Genomic DNA, 15,731 nt, shown 5'->3' on the forward strand with positions numbered 1-15,731 from the left:
GACCTAAGGGTCACAGGGCGTGACTTTGTATGAAAACAAGGTCGCAACTCAGAATACGAATAACACGCGCTCGACATAAGGCACACAAGTGTTGTTGATATTTTTGATGCTTATGTTAAAAAACAACAGAAGCTATGTAAAAAAAACAACAGATGAGTGATTAACGTTTGTGCGTTTCGGATGAAAGACGTCAGTTATTGAACAGATTAGGCTAATGGTTGCTTCTATGTTAATCATCCCTTTAATGTGTTGATTTCCATCGCTGGGGATGGATCGTCCCCGTTTGATCTTCAACCTGGGGATCTCGCGCTGACACGACCAGGGAAAGGCCGCTCGCCGTTCCTCCACCGCACAGGCATCAAAGTCCCCAGAAAAGCCCCAGCGAGTTCCCTTCCCACTCAAGAGACTTAAATGGAAGTTCATCTTTCATCTTCGTTCATGTATCGTTTCAAATCTCCTCTCGATGGGCGTCTTTGATCCAACATGTGCACTATTAACCTGATACAACAACGATCCTATCAAAAGGTGAACGTTGACTGTAGACCACAACCCGTGACGGGGGAGATGTACTTTATGTACTCAATGTGTGCACCAGCATGTCTAATTACAATTTGCATGCCGCGGGAGTGTTTTAAATCAGCGTGCTCGTAGACTGAAATATAACCTCATTTTGAATTTGTTTTGATATAGTTTGCATACGCCAGCAGGTGGTTCTAGCCAAGCAGGCACTGCCTGCTCGACTTCATAAGGTAAAGGCCCTGCATGACATGTTTTTTTATGTTTAAAAATAAATAAATAACACACTCAAACACCCTGCTCATGATTTTGGGTTTATACAGAGTGACGCGGTGGGGAGTGAGATGTGTTTGTACATCTCGCGATGAAACGCGTGAACGAGTCTCCAGCCGGTACCCTCTCATCCTCATAGCAACCAGCAGCGAGCAACAATGTCCGCCTTCCGCAGAGCGTTGGCCGTGCTGGCCAGCAGGCTGCACCCTCGGTCGCCGTCGAGCAGCGAGCTGGTCGGCTGGCCGACTAGCAGGACACGGAGGCGGGCCGCCGGGATGTGTTTGGCGACCGGGGGAGCCATAATGGCGGCATTTTACCTGTACAACGATAAATCAAAATACAAACGCAGCGCCAACCGACTGAGTCGTTTGCTGCCTTCCGTTCCCGCCGTGGCAGCCAAAGAGAAGGTAAGATGTCGGCCCCGCTGCTACAACCCATTAAAAGACAACAGTGCCACGCAGAGAGAGGGGGGGATGCCTGTTTGCTCAGCGGCAACAGAGCTGACCGTTTCTTGGATGTTGACCTTAAGGGCCTGCAATACGTGGACTTCTCACCCAAGTGTTAAAAAACGAAACACTGTTGATTGAGGAAGAGACCAACCGGAAGATTGGCGAACGGCGTTTCCTTTCTGCTTTGGATTAGACACACGGAGGGTCCAGTAACTGCGGTTGTTTCTCTGTTTGTTTTTGAGGAGCGGTGTTGTTTTCCTCTCTCTCCCCCGAATGAACCCGGCTGTCGAGGGGAGGCTCACTATTTGGCAAGTCGTATTGACTTCTGGCGCGGGAAGGAAAGGCGCTCTCCGCTCTTGGTGGTGCTGAACACACGGTGCATGCGCGCGTCTTTCGGAAAGCACATTATCATATTTTATATATTTATTCATCTATTGTATCTATTAGTCTATATATAAAATCCTAATATTTTGCCGGGATTTGTTCTGCTGTCCAACTGGCAAACTTTCCACGTTGACATGTTTCTGAAACATCGACATGTACTGTGGTATAAAGTTAGGTGTTAAGTTGATTTAGTTGGTTACAATTATCAAAACAGACCACATTATGCTAATTTAGATGAGCAATTATTATTTGAAATTACACTACAAAACAGAGGTAAAGGTATAACCAGACATAAGAGTTTCTCTTTATAGAGCGGTTTAGTATTATCCACTGATAGCAGCACAGGCTTGAAATAATAGAAGAATTATAGACCAGTTTATAATCGTATAGAATAATATATATGTTCTCAAAACTACATCTTACGTGTTGAGGCTTCCTCCAATCAGTCCTCAGAGAGACAGAGAGAGGGAGAGAGAGAGAGAGAGCTTCATTCTGCTCTATTCTATTCTATTCCCCTTTGGATCGGTTGCAGTTTGATTTTATATTTCTGCTTTACTATGTCTTGGATTTTCTAAACCACGGTGACATTATACAATCGGTAAATAGTATAACCTATGTACTATACCACTATATGGTAACGTAATTATACTGGTGTTACTTATAGTGGATGTCAGTATCAAGGAGGGCATGGTAACGCATACTGGGATTCCTTATAGTGGATTTCAGTAGCACAAATCTGTAGCGTTATGGAGGAATCTCGTTTAGCTGGCTGCTCGGCTATCATCTCCTTCAAGATAAAAGCCCCGCAGTGAAATGGGCATCAAAGCTTTATGAATGGAGAGCTACGCTCATTAGCATATTAGCTGAGCAGTGCAGTTAGCCCCGGAGCCAAACTGGATTACATTTAGAAACCTCTTGGGTGATGATTATACTGCTGCAGCACCACGCTATACTGCAGGAGAGAGAGATGGAGAGAGAGATGGAGAGAAAGATGGAGAGAGGGTTGGAGAGAGAGGTGGAGAGAGAGGAGAGAGAGGCGAGATAAAGACCAAGAGAGTCAGATAGGGGGATAGAGAGATGGAGAGAGATCAGGAGAGAGACGATAGAGAGGTTGAGACAGAGATGAAGATAGCAATGGAGAGAGAGAGAGGATAGAGAGAGACATAGCATGAGAGAGACAGAGAGAGATAGAAAAGAGAGAGACCAAGAGAGTCAGATAGGGGAGATAGAGAGAGAGAGAAGGAAAGAGAGATGTGAAAAGAGGATCGAGAGAGGGATGGACATAGAAATGGAGATAGAGGATAGAGAGAGACATAGCGTGAGAGAGACAGAGAGAGGGGTGAGAGAGACCCAGAGAGACATAGAGAAGGCGAAAGATTGAGAGAGAGAGAGAGAGAGAGAGAGAGAGAGAGAGAGAGAGAGAGAGAGAGAGAGAGAGAGAGAGAGAGAGAGAGAGAGAGAGAGAGAGAGAGAGAGAGAGAGAGAGAGGGGGGGGAGAGAGAGAGAGAGAGAGAGAGAGAGAGAGAGAGAGAGAGAGAGGGGGAACGGGAGAGAAAGGGTAGAAAGGGAGGGAGGGGAGAAGGGAAGAGAGAGAAAGGATAGAAAGGGAGAGAGGGGGAGAATGGGGAAAGGGAGCGAGAGATGCTAATCAATTAGATGAGAGTTCTCTCCACTCTGCACCAGAGCTACTGCTTCTATTTATAGCCCTCCAAGGGCTGTCGTTTCTTGACACTGTGGATGTCTAACTGCATCGCGGATGAGGGGCACACACACACACGCACACACACACACACACACACACACACACACACACACACACACACACACACACACACACACACACACACACACACACACACACACACACACACACACGCCACAAGAAAAAGTAAAATACTTCAGTAAACTAGGACTAAAGAGGGTAACAGATGTAATCGGTATGCTTATTAGGAACACGTAGTACACGATATATAGGGCCAGGATAGTGCCACTCTGGGTTTTCAGCCAAAGGTTCTTGGTTCCGTCCCCCTGGTCGGCAGCCTACGTAGGCGTCCCGCCCAAGCCCGGTGAATGCCACGTGTGTCCTCGTAGGTCAAACGTTTGTCACCTGTGGTGATGACCGACTGTTGATTACTGACTGTGTGCACCTTTTCCTTCACAATGTCTACCACCTGTTTTGGATTGTTGGTTTCAATCCCTGCAAATTGGTTAACCCTTTGCCGAGGCCTGACAAGGTCCCCTTGGATGAAAGCATCAGCTATATAGTAAATAATAATTACAGTGTAACCGGGCGAGTCAGGGACGATAACGTTAACTACAGGCCGCCACTGGTAATCTGAACGGTAATATGGTCTCCGGAAACAACGAGTCAACGTCACCATAAATTCAGTTAACACAGCCTCAAGTGCAGTTATTGCAAAAATACACCCCAGAACAACACTTAAACAACAAGAACAAGTGTATTTCCCGCCATGCGTCCCACTAGATTGTTACTCTGATTGGCCGAAGGATTTCCTCTGTCAAGGCCAGTTCCTCGCCAGAGGTCCAGGCTGATGGGTCTAGCGAATCAGAATGTTAGGTCACGTGATCAGGATGGTTTCCAGGCTACAGCAGCACTGATGCAGCACAGACTGTCCTTCTCCATCTATGAGCTCCAGCAGTCAGTTAGCTTACTCGTCTGGCTCATGTTTACTGTTATCAACCAGTGTACTCCGCTATCATGAAATCTTTAGATGCCCTTTTTCCAAGTACCCACCACTGCAAACCAAATTGCCCCTCGCGAACAATAAAGACTATCCTATCCAATCCTATCCATAGCATGCTATTTAGTACCCTAACATGCTAAATACCCTAGCATGCTTAGTCCTCTAGCATGCTAAGTATACTAGTATTCTACTATCCTAGAAGGCTAATGGACTGGGGATGCTCGGTACTAGCATGCCGTTATCCTTTCATACTAATTCCACTAGCATTCTAAGTACACAAGCACGTGCAGCAGTGGGAGACAGCCTACAGTAAAGGATGCTGTCATAGCCCCTGTTAGCCACAGGGCTAACCTGCACACTGCTGATGTGTGTGTTGATATGTGTGTATGTGTGTGTGTGTGTGTGTGTGTGTGTGTGTGTGTGTGTGTGTGTGTGCGCGTGTGCAGGCTCATCCGTACGACTTTGACGAAGGCGAGGTCCACATGTCGTCCCACGAGCATCGCTTTCGCCTCTTCAGCTCGGTGGAGTTCGAGGGACAGCTGTACATGACGCCGCACAACTTCATCGAGTCGGTCACCATGAGCGAGCCCAGGAGTACGTAGAACCGGACCCTCTAGACCTGAACCTCTTAAACCTCTTCATCTCACCTAACCCCTACCTGCTCCTGAATGCCCTGGCCCTGTACTGTCTAACCCCTACCTGCTCCTCAATGACCTGTCTGTATACTGTCTAACCCCTTCCTGCTCCTCAATGACCTGTCTGTATACTGTGTAACCCCTACCTGCTCCTCAATGACCTGTCTGTAAACTGTCTAACCCCTACCTGCTCCTCAATGACCTGTCTCTATACTGTGTATCCCCTACCTGCTCTTTAATGACCTGTCTCTGTACTGTCTAACCCCTACCTATTCCTAAATTACCCGTCTCTCTACTATCTAACCTCTACGTACTCCTCGATGACACATATTTGAACTCACTGGCTAACCCCAACCTGCTCCTTAAAGGGGACCTATTATGCTTTTTCGACTTTTATGACCTATAAACGTTGTTATAATGTTTGATAGTCATGCTTAACCATACACAAAAAACAATGTAGATTTTCGGGAAACTCTTCCTCTCATCTGGGCGCTTTCAGCATTCTCTGTCAACGCTCCGTTTCGTCCTTCTCCGCCCCCTAGCCCCCCTCCTGCCAACCCAACTCCGTTGTGATTGGTTACCTTCCTTGAAGCGCACACGCGGGCGGATTTGACCAGGCATATGGGGGCGTGGCAGCAGTGCCTCTACGTGAATCGCAAATGTTGTCCCGAGTGTTTAGCGCTCTGCACAGCCACCCCAGACTGTCAGCAGGGAATACGTCGAAATGCATGTATGTCATTATTTGACACTTTAGTATGGTTAAACATGACTATCAATCATAACAACGTTTATAGGTCATAAAAGTCGAAAAAGCATAATAGGTCCCCTTTAATAACATGAACTCATAGTAAATCACTCAATAGTAAAAATAAAGAATTCAATGTTCGACCAGACAAGACCCACAGTCCAAACTAGGATAACTGGCCGGTTGAGATCAGAGGGTGTAGTCTAATCTAACTAAACCAGGGACTTAGTATTGTTTACGGCTGTGATTACATTCTGCTTCAATTAGAGCCACCCTTATAGGCTGTGGTGGGCCCTGATGAGCACTCCAGGTTGATGCATCACTGAGGCGATTTGGAGAGCTCTCTCTGTCTATTCTCTCTCTCTCTCTCTCTCTCTCTCTCTCTCTCTCTCTCTCTCTCTCTCTCTCTCTCTCTCTCTCTCTCTCTCTCTCTCTCTGTCTATTCTCTCTCTCTCTCTCTCTCTCTCTGTCTATTCTCTCTCTCTCTGTCTATTCTCTCTCTCTCTCTGTCTATTCTCTCTCTCTCTGTCTATTCTCTCTCTCTCTCTCTGTCTATTCTCTCTCTCTCTCTCTCTGTCTATTCTCTCTCTCTCTCTCTCTCTTTCCCTCTCTCTCTCTCTCTCTCTCTCTCTCTCTCTCTCTCTCTCTCTCTCTCTCTCTCTCTCTCTCTCTCTCTCTCTCTCTCTCTCTCTCTCTCTCCATCTCTCTCTCTCTCTCTCTCTCTCTCTCTCTCCCTCCCTCTCTCTCTCTCTCTCTCCCCCTCTCCCCCCCCTCTCTCTCTCTCCCCCTCTCTCTCTCTCTCTCTCTCTCCATCTCTCTCTCTCTCTCTCTCTCTCTCTCTCTCTCTCTCTCTCCCTCTCTCTCTCTCTCTCTGTCAGCGCCTGTAGCCCAGATTACTCTGAACTGAAGCAGATGCCTTCCCAGCATTTGTTTAGTCTGAGGTTAATGTTAGTCAGACATTCACACGCACACTAATACACACACACACACACACACACACACACACACACACACACACACACACACACACACACACACACACACACACACACACACACACACACACACACACACACACACACACACACACACGTGCCTTTGATCACATTCCATTGACCAACATTAACCCTGTCCCTAACTAGTAAAAGCTAACCTGAAGACCTCATCTTTAAACGGACACAGACACACAGGCACACACACACACACACGTAGACATGCACACACACACAAACACGCACACACACACACACACACACGTGCGCGCGTGTGCGTCCATGTGTGTAACAGGATGGGTGTGTGTGTGTGTGTGCAGGCGGTGCACCTGTGTGTGCCTGTGTGTTTACATCCCAGTAGTACTCCCTGACATGTGATACAGCCACACACTGTCCTCTAATGCCTTCTTTGAAGTCCGCTTGGATGAGCAGAACACCCCCACCCCCACCTCCCCGTTCACCCCCCCCGACCCTCCCCGTTCACCCCCCGCTTCCTACAGCCACACACGGGAGGGGCCCTTAAGATGGAACAAATGGGCCCTTAATGATGACAGCATATATACACTGTCCTGTGTGTGTGTGTGTGTGTGTGTGTGCGTTTGATGCTATCTCAACAAGCCCACCCAAACGCTCTTCTCCTCTCTTCTTCTCTTCTCCTCCTCCTCCTGCTGCCTTTGTTGTGTCGTTCTCAGACAGCAGGGCCTGGCGCTCACTGACCAAGCAGGTAGGAACACGTCCCCTCCCTCTCTCTCTCTCTCTCTCTCTCTCTCTCTCTCTCTCTCTCTCTCTCTCTCTCTCTCGCACTGTCCCTCCCTCTCCTTCTCATACTCCCTCTCACGCTCTCTCTCTGTCTTTATCTCTCTCCCTCTCTCCCTCTCCCTCTCCTTTCTCGCTATCTCTCTACCTCTCTTGCTCCCCTCAGTCTATCTGTGTCTCTCTGATGTCTGTCTGTCAGCCTGTCTTTCCGTCTCTCTCTGTCTCTGTCTCTTGCTCGCTGTCTCCGTCTATTTTGTTCCCTCTTGGGTTTCCTTTCTTTTGGTCATCTCTGTAGAGATACAGAGTTACACATTATTCTAGCTAAGGTTGTCTTTGATTGAATAAAGCGAGTATAAATGTAGGTATAAAGTAAAGTAACTATTAAAACAATCGACCCACAGCTAACTTGGTCTGAGGCCGTATGCTGACCCCTACTGGCCAGTTTGACCACAGCATAGACTGCGCACTCTGATATATACCTCCCATTTATAAGAATAGGTTAGCGTAGAGGCGAGCTAACTGATAAATGCCTTCATTTGTATTTGTTAGTATAGCAGCTAGCTCTCTGCTATACACCTTTATATATACTTTTTTTTTTTTATTATGTTGGCCGTAGAGACGCAATTCAGAAAACTCGAAATACTAAATTCTGACTTCATTGTGTGATTGTGTGTGTGTCTTTGTCTGCGTATGTGTGTGTGTGTCTGTGTGAGCGTGCGCGTGTCTGTGTCTGTGCGTCTGTGTCTGACTGTGTCTGTGTCTGACCGTCTACGTCTGCGTGTGTGTGTGTGTGCATGTGCGTGTGTGTCTGCTTGTGTGCGTCTGTGTGTGTGTGCGTGCGTGTGCGTGTGTGCGTCTGTGTGTGTGCGTGTGTCTCTGCGTGTGTGCGTCTGTGTGTGTGCGTCTGTGTCTGTGTGTGGGTCTGCGTGTGCGTGTGCGTGTGCGTGTGCGTGCGTGCGTGCTATGCGTGTGTGTGTGTGTGTGTGTGTGTGTGTGTGTGTGTGTGTGTGTGTGTGTGTGTTTGTGTGTGCCAGGAGCTGGAGAAGACTCTGTCAGACACTCCGCCGGTATGGAGGGGAACCTCCAAGCTGTTCCGCAACCTGAGGGAGCGAGGTGGGCAACACCCAGACCCCCGTCCAGTCCTCCTCACTGCCTGGGTCGGGGTCTGTGGTTACGTAGCGCTTGGTGTATTTCATTTTGTGCGGCTGTGTTGAGTATGTTAAGTCAAGTCAAGTTTATTAATGTAGCACATTTAAAAACAACAATAGTTGACCAAAGTGCTGTACAATGCAAAACAACAAATAGGCCTAAGATGCACAACAACAGCAAATACAACAACAGCAACAAAGAAAAAAAAAAAAAAAAAAAGGTTAATCTGTGTTAAAGGCCAATGCATAATAGTGAGTCTTGAGTAGCGTTTTAAACTGTTCAATGGACTGGGCAGTTCTCAGACTCAGGGGAAGACTGGTCCAGATATTGGGAGCAGCCACAGCGAAGGATTTGTGTCCAAAGTGTACTTTTTAGTGTGTGTTTGTGTGTGTGTCTGTCTGTCTGTCTGTCTGTCTGTCTGTCTGTCTGTTGTTCTGTGTGTTATAGAACAGATTTAGTGAGATGAGGATGAGAGAGCAAGAAAGAGGTAGAAAGATAGGGAGAGAGCGTTTAAGACCATAAGAGATTGGAGGATTGGATATCTGTGAAAAAAGTGTACACACCGTTATTTAAATATCATTGGCGGCATATTGCTTAGGCCAGACCAACACAAACCGAAACACAAAGACAGATAAACATACATGCACACAAACACGCACACAGAAAGAAATAATATAATATATTAAGTCCGATATTTGTGTGTTTGTGTGTGCGTGCGCATGTTTGCGTGTGTTTGCGTGGTGATGTAAGGGAATGCTCCGTGTGTCATGGTGTGCGTTGACAGTTGAAATCCTTGGATTACTGTCGTGGCGACAGAGAAGACTGCGAGAGATGAACGCCACACATAGGAATGCACCTGGTGTGCGTGTGTGTGTTTGTGTGTGTCTGTGTCTGTGTGTGTGTGTGTCTGTGTCTGTTTTCCATTGACGGTTCAATACAACTTTTAGTTGCTAGTTTGAAAGGAACCCGTACGACCTTCATCAATGCTCTGAGGTCTTTGGCTCCAGGTGATGACATCATGACCTCACCGAGGACGCGGTCATACACAAGGAATGCAACATGCCTTACGTCATGCTAATATAATTACTAATAGCCATGGTAAGATAATTGTTAAGAGTTATCCAGAACACTTTGTTATTCCTGAGATAATTTGTAGTAAAGGCAAAGTATTATTATTAGTCGTGGTAGTAGTATTCAACATTCAATCATATTTGAATGAGTAATAGTATTGGTCCTTTGATGCTAATAATAGTCATAGTGACAGAAAGCAAAACACATGCACACACTTGAACTGTGAACAGATTGGGTGTGTGTGTGTGTGTGTGTGTGTGTGTGTGTGTGTGTGTGTGTGTGTGTGTGTGTGTGTGTGTGTGTGTGTGTGTGTGTGTGTCTGTCTGTGTGTGCATGCATGTGTGTGTTTGCTTGTGTGTGTTTGTGTGTATATGTATGTACGCGGGAAGGTTTGTGTGTATATGTATGTATGTGTGGGTGTGTATGTATGTGGTTGTATGTATATGTGTCGTGTGTTTGTGTACTAATGTAAGTTTTTGTCTGTGTGTGATTGTTCTAATGTATGTGTGTGTGGGGGGGGTGGATGTTTGTGTGGCAGTGTGGGTGTGTCATTGTGTGGATGTACTTTACTTATGTATGTGATTTTGTGTTTTTGGTTATATATGTATGTATGTGTGTGTGTGTGTGCGTGGGTGTCTGTGTGTGTGTGTGTGTGTGTGTGTGTGTGTGTGTGTGTGTGTGTGTGTGTGTGTGTGTGTGTGTGCGTGGGTGTCTGTGTGTGTGTGTGTGTGTGTGTGTGTGTGTGTGTGTGTGCGGTCTATATCATATACAGTGCTTTCTCCCTGCCGTCTGCAGGTATCATCGCATACACAGAATACCTCTTCCTCCTGTGCATCCTCACCAGTAAGTCCCTTCAGTTGAATCCAACAAAGCTTTATTCACAAAGACAATACAGTTAAATATTAGATTAAGGAAAACAAGAAATTAAATATTCTGTGTGTGTGTGTGTGTGTGTGTGTGTGTGTGTGTGTGTGTGTGTGTGTGTGTGTGTTTCCAGAGCCTCATGCTGGCTTTAAGATCGCCTTCAACATGTTTGACGCCGACGGCAACGAGATGGTGGACAAGAGAGAGTTCCTAGTGGTGAGTATGTGGTACTGCGCCTTGGATCTCATTCACAAACCCATCATCAGGGGCTTTCACACTAGGTGGGCTCAAATCAACCCTGGGCTAAGAAAGGTTAGCTCCTTACTTAACCCTGGGCTAAGAGGGGTTAACTCTCCGCTAAGAATCTCTTCACACCCTTTTTAAGAAGGGTAGCACTGACTGCTCGGTGCTACCCTTTTGCTGGATTTTTTTTACAATTACAATTACAATTAGGGCATTTTGGCAGACGCTTTTATCCAAAGCGACTTACATCGGTTAATACACACATTGACACACCGACGGCAGAGTCAACCATGCAAGGCGACAGCCAGCTCGTCAGCCGCTCACCGCTATTAAACCTGATTCACTAAGAGCTTCTGTCCTGCTTTTGATCCTCCTGTCACAATTCTTCTATTCTTCTATTGTTCTTTCATTCTATTCTGTCGTTCTATTATTCCATCATTCTATTGTTCTTTCATTCTATTCTGTCGTTCTATTGTTCCATCATTCTATTGTTCTTTCATTCTATTCTGTCGTTCTATTATTCTATCATTCTATTCTGTCGTTCTATTATTCTTTCATTCTATTCTGTCGTTCTATTATTCTATCATTCTATTCTGTCGTTCTATTGTTCTATCATTCTCCTCCGTGTGTCTTCAGCTCCAGGAGATTTTTCGTAAGAAGAACGAGAAGAGAGGAAGGAAAGGAGATGTTGACAAGTCAGCCCAGTTGGTACGATGAAGACACACACACATACACATATGAGCACACACATACACACACCAACACACTCGGACACACACACAAAGACACACACACACACACACACACACACACACACACACACACACACACACACACACACACACACACACACACACACACACACACACACACACACACTTCCTGTCAGTGCCTGTGTGGGTTTCCTGGTGAACGAGACCCTGGTCTGTTGTCTCTCTGGTCCGCCTCAGGTTCCTCTGGTGGGATGCAGCTGTCAATGGAAGCTCTAGGCAACATTAGATTGGATATGTATGACTTGATTAGATTACCTTATATTTGATTTTAGGATATTGGATTGGATCAGATTCCGTCACATTATATCATATCAGAATACATTACGTTATATTCAATTATATTGTGTTTTTTTATTTATGTTATATTATATTATATTGCAATATATCAGATTCTATGTATATATATTTCATTATCTTGCCTCATATTAGATTACATTGCACTGGATTTAATTTGATAATGTTATATTCAATTTGATTAGATACGATTAGGTTAGATACGATTAGGTTAGGTTAGGTTAGGTTTTGTGTAGGTTCTGTTCCATAATAAACAGAAGGAATTGCATCCTTTAGAACAGAATGTTTCCTGCATGTACTAACATGTCTCTCCCTGTTTCCTCCCCATCTCCTCTCTGCATGCTCTCTCTCTTCTCCTCTCTGCATAATATCTCTCTCTCTCTCTCTCTCTCTCTCTCTCTCTCTCTCTCTCTCTCTCTCTCTCTCTCTCTCTCTCTCTCTCTCTCTCTCTCTCTCTCTTCCCTTTGCATGATATCTCTCCGTCTCTGCCTCTCTCTTTCTCTCTCCCTCTCTCCCTCTCTCTCACTCTCTCCCTCTCTCCCTCTCTCTCTCTCTCTCTCTCTCTCCCTCTCTCTCTCTCTCTCTCTCTCTCTCTCTCTCTCTCTCTCTCTCTCTCTCTCTCTCTCTCTATCTATCTCTCTCTCTCTCTCTGTCTCTCTCTCTCTCTCTCTCTCTCTCTCTCTCTCTCTCTCTCTCTCTCTCTCTCTCTCTCTCTCTCTCTCTCTCTCTCTCTCTTTCTCTCTGTGCTGTTTCTATGTCTCTCTCTCTCTCTCTCTCTCCGTGTATCAGAGTATGCAGCTCTATGGATATCATGTCGCTCCTATCAACAGCGTATGTATCAGCCCTCCCTCCCCTACTCCCCCCGATCGCTATGGACAACCATTCTGTGTGTGTGTGTGTGTGTGTGTGTGTGTGTGTGTTGACTAATTCAATGGTCCAAATGAATTTGCATATCCAACATTTTTGCAACGGTATTGTAAATGCTAATGCAAATATGAACGCTGATGTTCATCTTAGTCTCCTCTGATTAAGCTTTTAGCTAGATTTAGCTAGTTGAATGCCAAACTACCACCACCACATAGCCATCCTGGAAGCCATCCATGGGAGCCAGTAACCATTCACAGGACTCCTCTATATCAACCTGTAGTTCTTTATCGTTAGCCGGAGATCTGAGCTGTGAGCCTGAGAACGTCCTTGCATCGCCCAGGCTGCATGGATTAGATGTTGAGATGGAGAGGCGCACCCAGCATCTGAAGGCTCTGGTGGATGGAGCGATGAATAGAGAGAGCCTCGAGGATGGAGGGATGAATAGAGAGTGTAGAGGATGGAGGTATGAATAGAGAGGGTAGAGGGATAAATAGAGAGGATGAAGTGATGAGCAAGCAGAGGGCCACTTAAAGAAATTGAAGGTCAGGTGAAATAAACTCTTAAAAAGAGATTGAATGAAACAAGCGTGACGTCACACGCTCTAAACAGAACCAGACGTTTTGGGCCTTTTAAGGGCGCGTGCGTGTGTGTGTGCATGTCATCTCTCTGGGCTCTCTCTGTATGTGTATGGTAGTGGGTCAGTACTGGGACCAGAGACACCAGCTGTCTGTATGGATGCAGTCCTCCCAGTATGGACATACCATAATGTATCTGGTGCCATGGTGACTCAGATCAAAGAAGTCTGTCTACTCTCTGTGTTTGGACTAAAAGCCACTCTCTCACTTAGACACACATCTTTATACACACATGTACACAGACTCACAACCACGCACACACACAGACACACACAGACTCAAAGAAGCACACATATACACCAAAGCACACAGAAACACACACACACACACACACACACACACACAAGCACTTGCACACTTTAAAACAAACACACTGAGAGTGTGTGTGTGTGTGTGCGTGTGTGTGTGTGTGTGTGAGAGAGAGAGTGAGAGAGGTGGGTAGAGAGGGTTTTGTTGGTGTCAGTTCTGTGATGGATGGATTCTTTGTTCAGAAAAACGCAAGGTCATGTCAAAATGGCCACTGCTCCCTAGAGAGTGGAGAAAGACAGAGAGTCAGAGAGAGAGAGAGAGAGAGAGAGAGAGAGAGAGAGAGAGAGAGAGAGAGAGAGAGAGAGAGAGAGAGAGAGAGAGAGAGACAGTGAGTCATAGAGAGAGACATAGATAGAGAGAGAGACAGATAGAGAGAGAGAGAGGGAGAGAGGCAGAGAGAGAGAGAGAGAGAGAGAGAGAGAGAGAGAGAGAGAGAGAGAGGGAGGGAGAGAGACACCAGGTGGGTGGTCAGTCAGTTACTCCTGTGGGAACTGTAAGTATCTATAAAGGATGTTCAATCCAGATGAGTATCTCCTGGGACCCTGGCTGTCAGCCAAGACCAGTCTTACATTAAGGTGAGCTTTAAAACCAACTGTTTACGTTTCTCCTTATCTCCGAGGATATCTGGCCCCTTCTGCGAGCACAGGAAGCCCGTAGTACCCCGACTCATCGCCATGTTTCAAAGTTATTAAAGTCACGTTAGCCGTCGGAGAACCTGTTTGACACAGGTGTAATGACAGCAGCTGGACACATGGAATGAAATAATTTCATCTTGAAATGCTGCCAGTTAACGTCCTTTCGAGATAGAAGCCTTTTGTCGGTGACGGTGTCCTGGTGTTACCCTGGGACGATATGCTGTCTTTTATTTTGAAGGACACAAACCTTTTATTCCTCGATCATCTGTCACCCCTTCCCCCTCCACCCTGACTCCTCCCCCAACTTCCTGTTGACGCTAACCATTATCCTGAGCTGAGGCCTTCCACGATTGGCTCCACCTCCTTACAACTAGCCATTCATAAAGTACAGCTGACACTGGGGAGAAGCTTGTATGACTATACTTTAGATTAGTTTTAAGGTTGTAAAACTGTTTCCCATTTCATAATGATTATAATCAACCCTGAACAGAATGTCAAACACAGTATCAACAGATTCATGTGTGGAGCATTAATAAAATGACAGGTTGTAGGAAGAGCAGACAAGCTCAGACAAATACCTGCTGTTAAACTGCTGAGCAGACCGAAGATAACTGTGAACCCCACCTCTAAATTCATCCAAGTTCCCTGACTGGTCGGGAAGTTGAGATTTCAGGGGAGGAGACTAGGTGACATCGTAGTGGAGGTGACATCGAAGGGGAGGTGGCCAGGAAGGAAGGTGACATCGTGGTGGAGGTGGCATCGAATGGGAGGTGACCAGGATGGCAGGTGACATCACAGGGGAGGCGACGTGGAGGCTAGTGGACTAGGAGGGAGGGGACTTCCGATTGGAGGTAACTAGGAGGTGCACTGACCCCCTCCCTGCTTCGCCGCTCCTACAGGTGTTAAAAAAAGACAGTGAGGAGTTTGTGGCGCGGAGTTACTGGGACATCCTGCGGCGATGCGCAAGTCAAGCGCTCTTTTCTGACCTGGCGGAGGTACACTGACTCATCTGGCTCTGTCCATCCCTCCCTCACCCCTCCATCTCTCCCTCACCCCTCCATCTCTCCCTCATCCCTCCCCCATCCCTCCATCCCTCCCCCATCCCTCCATCCCTCCCCCATCCCTCCATCAGTACTCTGTTCGTCGATTCATCGTCCTCTGTCCATCCCTTCCTCGTCCTTCCATCCTTCCGCCTTTCCTTCTTTCTTTCCATCTATTATCCAGCCGTCAATATCTTGTATATTTTCTGTTCTCTTTGAGCTCCACAGTTAAACTAACCCCTGCCTCCTCCCTCTCACCTTTAACGTCTCACCTGTACCCCTGACTTCCTTTCTAATTGCCTTGTTAGACGTAAGGACATTGGTCGAGCTAAACAAGATGGCTGAAAATTAAACAACAAACCGATATTGTCTGCTGCACTGTATTTTCTAAACCGG

General features: G+C 46.4%; 1 protein-coding gene across 7 annotated transcripts in view; it reads left to right on the forward strand.

Moving 5' to 3' along the window:
• Positions 1–898: 898 nt before the first annotated feature.
• The window catches only part of micu3a (mitochondrial calcium uptake family, member 3a), a 25,483-nt gene continuing 10,650 nt past the window's right edge, over positions 899–15,731 (forward strand). For 4 of the 7 annotated variants that reach the window (XM_030352462.1, XM_030352463.1, XM_030352464.1 and 1 more), the window contains exons 1-9: positions 899–1,196; positions 4,774–4,921; positions 7,392–7,423; positions 8,490–8,568; positions 10,471–10,518; positions 10,673–10,755; positions 11,419–11,490; positions 12,639–12,680; positions 15,195–15,290. In XM_030352462.1, the coding sequence (XP_030208322.1) occupies positions 948–1,196; positions 4,774–4,921; positions 7,392–7,423; positions 8,490–8,568; positions 10,471–10,518; positions 10,673–10,755; positions 11,419–11,490; positions 12,639–12,680; positions 15,195–15,290 (849 nt within the window). In that variant the 5' untranslated portion in view covers positions 899–947. The remainder of the gene's footprint in view (positions 1,197–4,773; positions 4,922–7,391; positions 7,424–8,489; positions 8,569–10,470; positions 10,519–10,672; positions 10,756–11,418; positions 11,491–12,638; positions 12,681–15,194; positions 15,291–15,731) is intronic. The other 3 variants (XM_030352466.1, XM_030352468.1, XM_030352469.1) reach the window with 2 other exon arrangements.

Source organism: Gadus morhua, chromosome 3 (assembly GCF_902167405.1).
Source record: "Gadus morhua chromosome 3, gadMor3.0, whole genome shotgun sequence".
Lineage (NCBI taxonomy): Eukaryota > Metazoa > Chordata > Actinopteri > Gadiformes > Gadidae > Gadus > Gadus morhua.